General features: G+C 62.9%; 3 protein-coding genes across 3 annotated transcripts in view; 1 reads left to right on the plus strand and 2 right to left on the minus strand.

Moving 5' to 3' along the window:
- DDA1 (DET1 and DDB1 associated 1) overlaps positions 1 to 102 on the minus strand; it is a 9,555-nt gene extending 9,453 nt beyond the window's left edge. Inside the window, exon 1 of the mRNA XM_027664306.1 lies at positions 60 to 102. Coding sequence (XP_027520107.1) covers positions 60 to 62 — 3 coding nt within the window. The 5' untranslated portion in view covers positions 63 to 102. The remainder of the gene's footprint in view (positions 1 to 59) is intronic.
- A 767-nt stretch (positions 103 to 869) lies between these two features.
- On the minus strand, positions 870 to 1,991 carry MRPL34 (mitochondrial ribosomal protein L34). Its single transcript, XM_027664318.1, has 2 exons — positions 1,890 to 1,991; positions 870 to 1,298 (listed from the first exon to the last, which is right to left on the minus strand). Exons 1-2 carry the CDS (start codon positions 1,952 to 1,954, stop codon positions 1,025 to 1,027), a joined length of 339 nt encoding a protein of 112 aa, XP_027520119.1. The 5' UTR covers positions 1,955 to 1,991; the 3' UTR covers positions 870 to 1,024.
- A 1,011-nt stretch (positions 1,992 to 3,002) lies between these two features.
- Positions 3,003 to 4,096, plus strand: part of ABHD8 (abhydrolase domain containing 8) — a 10,371-nt gene continuing 9,277 nt past the window's right edge. The window contains exon 1 of the mRNA XM_027664375.1: positions 3,003 to 3,389. The gene's annotated coding sequence lies outside the window, so the exon portion shown is untranslated. The remainder of the gene's footprint in view (positions 3,390 to 4,096) is intronic.

Genomic DNA, 4,096 nt, shown 5'->3' on the forward strand with positions numbered 1-4,096 from the left:
CCCCCCCGGGTGGCGGTGGCGGGGCCGGGGCCGCGCTCGGGGCGGGGGGTCTCACGTACCATCTTCGCCGCCGCCGCCGGGAGGAGCCGCCCGGGCCCGCCCACTGCCGCCGCCTCCCGCCCCGCGCGCCCCTATTGGTCCCCGCCTCTGCGCCGCGCGCCCCTATTGGAGACCGCGCCCGTCAATCATGGCGCGTCGGGGTTCGGTTGAGGCAGGAAGTGCCCGAGCGGAAGGGTGGGGTGCGCCGCTGGAGGGACCCGGATGTGGCGCCGCGGGGCGTGATGGAAGCCGTAGTTCGGGGGGGTCGTTCAACCCCTTAATGAAGGCGGTGCTCATTAGCGGCGTTAATGAGAATCACAGAATCAACCAGGTTGGAAAAGGCCTCCGAGATCATCCAGTCCAACCCATGACCCAACACCACCTTGTCACCAGGTGCCACATCCAGTCTCTCCTCAAACCCCCCCAAGGATGGTGACTCCACCATGTCCCCAGGCAGCCCTTTCCAAGGCCTGATGCCAAGAGCTTCTTCCTAATGTCCAACCTAATCCCATCCCCAACCCAGAGCTGCTGCTGAGAGCCAGGACCCCGAGCCTGGAGCAGCTCAGGGGGCCGGAGCAGAAAAGGGCAGAGGTGTGACATGAATTAAATCTGAATTCCCTCCCTATTTTCATTCCCACCATTTCTCTGAATCCTTCTATCCTTCTACAGCATCCTTCCCCAGCAGCTGTGACCCCAGATTCCCTCTTCCCATTAAGTTTTCCACCATAATTAGTGCAGGGAATCGAGGAGAGAGGCTCAACCACACTTTGGGTGTTTATCCCGGGACAACCACGAAATCCCAGGACAAACACAAGCGAAACCAGCCACAATTTACAACTCGAGAAACAATTCAAATGTACACTTTAAGGAGCAATTTAAATTTACAATTTAAAGGCCTGGCCAAAGCCCCAGGAACAACCCCCAGGCACCAACCCCTGGGCTCAGCCGGACCATCCCAAATTCCCGGCGGGTTCGGGGCCGTCCCTCAGTGGCTCAGCGACTTCCTGCCCTTGAGCATCCGGCGCAGGATCACGGCGATGCCGCCGGGGGTGCTGATCCTCCGGATCCAGCCGTGCGTCTTCTTGCGCTTCCTGTTGTTGGGCTGGTACTCGTTCCCTCGGGCTTTGCCGCGGAGCTGCTGGAACCTCCAGGGAGCCCCCGGCAGGCGGCAGAGGGCGGGGGGGTGGCCGGGGAGGAGCTCCGGGGAGTTGGGAAGCAGCGGGAAGGGGCAGGGGAGGGCGCGCTGGAGCAGGGAAAACCTGGGGGGGGAAAAGGGAGGAAGATAAAAAGAGTGAGGAGAGGTACGGGAATAACGGGATAGAACCGCGGAGTCGCTACGGCTGGAAAGGACATTGGTATTTGTCAAGCCAGCACCACTAAGGTCACCACCAACCCTGCCCCCAAAGGTCACATCCGCGTGTTTTATGGACACCCCCAGGGATGACGACCCCGGGCGGTGTTTCCCGGTGCTTTACACCCCTTTTCCATGAGGGAATTCCCACAATGTCCCACCTGACCCTCCCTTGGCACAGCTTGAGGCCGTTCCCTCTCCTCCTGCCCCTTGTTCCCTGGGAGTAGAGCCCGACCTCCCCCCAGCTCCCCCCTCATGTCAGGGGGTTGCAGAACCAGAAGGTCCCCCCTGAGCCACCTTCTCCCCAGGCTGAGCCCCCCCAGCTCCCTCGGCCGCTCCTGCTGCTCCAGCCCCTTCCCCAGCTCCCTCAGCCGCTCCCCATCAGCCCTGACCCCCCACACCCCTCTCGCCCCCCCGGTCCGTTCTCTCCTCGCTGTCCCGCCGCTCTCCCGAGGGTTTCACCCCCCGTTCTCCCCCTGGGCAGCGGCACCATCGGTACCTGCGGCCCCACACCGGGCCCAGCGCCGCCATCGCGCCCCGCCCGCCAACAACGCCGCTGCCCATTGGCTCCTTCCTGCCGGCCAATCGCAGCCGGCGCCCCGCCGCAAGGGCTGACGGGGGTTGTGGTCCCCGGGAGCTCACCCCGCTGTTTCCATGGCAACGGCCCCACCGCGGCCTGGTCGCCACTGCGGCACATCGACCCCCTGGTTGTGCCCCCTGGTTGTCCCCAACGCTGTCACGACGTGCAGCGCAATACAAAGGCACCAGGGAGACCCTTCCAGTGCCTAAAGGGGCTCCTGGAGAGCAGGAGAGGGACTTGGGACAAGGAGGGACAGGACACAGGGAATGGCTTCCCACTGGCAGAGGGCAGGGTTGGATGGGATACTGGGAAGGAATTCTTCCCTGTGAGGGTGGTGAGGTCCTAGCACAGATTGCCCAGAGCAGCTACGGCTGCCCCATCCCTTCAAGTGTCCAAAGCCAGGTTGGACGGGGCTTGGAGCAACCTGGGATAGTGGGAGGTGTCCCTGCCCATGGCAGGCAGTGGCACTGGATGGACTTAAAGGTCCCTTCCAACCCAAACCATTCTGAGATTCTGTGATTGCTTTTCTGGACCGATCCCAGCTGTATCCCAAGAGCAGGCACAGCTCTGGGCTTTTCCCCTGCTGGACTTTGTGTCCCGGCAGAAATCAGCCCGTCAGGGTGAGAGAATGCGGCTCAGCCATCCCAAAATGTGAAAACAAACCAAAAATCACCCCTGATCTCACGTGTGTCCTCCTTTCACAGCCCAGGGGGCTTTTGGTGCTCAGACACCGGTGCTGAGCCCCAACACACTCATGACCCTGTCATCCCCATGGCATTGACACACTTGTGGCCTCTGGGAAGCCACAAACACCAGAATGTTTGGAAAACAAGCTAAAAAGGGACCTCTGTCCCTCATCCCATTGGAAGAGCCAAACCCCAGAGTGACTCCCAGCCCTCCCATCCCTATCCAGCCCCCCATCCTTGTCTAGCCCCCCATTCCTGTGCCCCCCAACCCAGTCCAGCCCCCCCCTCCCTCCCCCCCCTCCCCCCCCCCCCCCCCCCCCGGGGCTGTGCCGGGCAGGGCCGTGACTGGCAGATCCCCGTGTCCGTCACACGCGGATCCCTCCTCCTTAGGAGGGATTTCAGGGGCTTTCCATGGCTACAGCCTCCAAGGACAAACAGCCCCCCAAAGCCCCCGAGCCCCGGCCATGAAGCTGCTGCTGGGGAAAAGACGGAAGGAGAGGTTTCGGTGGGAAGCAGGTGAGCGGAGCTGAAGGGATCGCTCCATCCCGCCCTCCAGACGGCCCCCAAAAAAATTGGATTCAGAGGGTTTAGAGGAGCTGCACAGCCGAGCGGCGCCGGCGTCCTGCTCCCACCGCCTCGGGCATCGCCTCCTCTCCGTCTCCTTCGGCCTCCTGCGGGATTTAAACCTTTTATTCGCCTCCTCGACCTCCGACAACCCTCGGCAATAAATGAGGTGAGCGGCCCCTTCTCCCTCTCTGTGGTGGTGGAGGGCACGTCCTCACGGGGAGGGGGGGGGAGGAAGGGGCTCTGCTGGGGGAGGGGGAGCAAAATGGCCAAAAAATGTGGGATTTTTTTTCTCCAACGGGAAGGGATCTGAGAGGCGCTCGGATTGCAGGGAGCTGGCAGCTCCGCTGGATTGCGGGGAGAGAGAGGAGCCACAGCATCGCTTTGCGCTTTAATAACCTGGTTCCGTTCGGCGCGGCTGGAGCGGGGGGTTATCCTGGAAATCAAACTTAAGGAACGGCTCCCCCCGTGATGCAATGGCACCGAAGGATTGCTGGCTCTGCCCGAGGCCCCGCTGTCGCTGCGTGCGTGTCAAATCTGCCCGGAATTTCGGCTGGGGAGCGAGGGGGCACCTGCCCGCGCTTGGCTGCCTCCGGTGCCTCCTTCCCGAGCCTCCTTCCATGGTTCCTCCCAGCCCGCCGCCGGAGGGATCCAGCCGGCTCCGCTGCGGCTCTGCGGCGGGAGCTGGAGCGATCCCCGCGGAAATCCAGGCGGGATTTAGGTGGCCCGGGAGGTCAGGCACAGGTTACTCCGCTGCGCGGTGCGGAATCTTTTGTGTCTCAAGGTCTTCGTCCTTCCGAAAGGGAGCGGGGGGAGGAGGCAGCCGGCGCTGTGCCTTGGGGATGTCCCCTTCCCCTGCTCCCCTTTCCCAGCCCT

This window comes from Corapipo altera, unplaced genomic scaffold (assembly GCF_003945725.1).
Source record: "Corapipo altera isolate COAL_440 unplaced genomic scaffold, ASM394572v1 96, whole genome shotgun sequence".
Lineage (NCBI taxonomy): Eukaryota > Metazoa > Chordata > Aves > Passeriformes > Pipridae > Corapipo > Corapipo altera.

Coding starts and splice junctions, on each gene's coding strand:
- MRPL34 (XM_027664318.1), bottom strand. CDS start 1,954: ATGGGCAGCGGCGTTGTTGGCGGGCGGGGCGCGATGGCGGCGCTGGGC. Junction 1,299..1,889: donor GGCCCGGTGTGGGGCCGCAG/GTACCGATGGTG, acceptor TTCCCCCCCCAG/GTTTTCCCTGCTCCAGCGCG.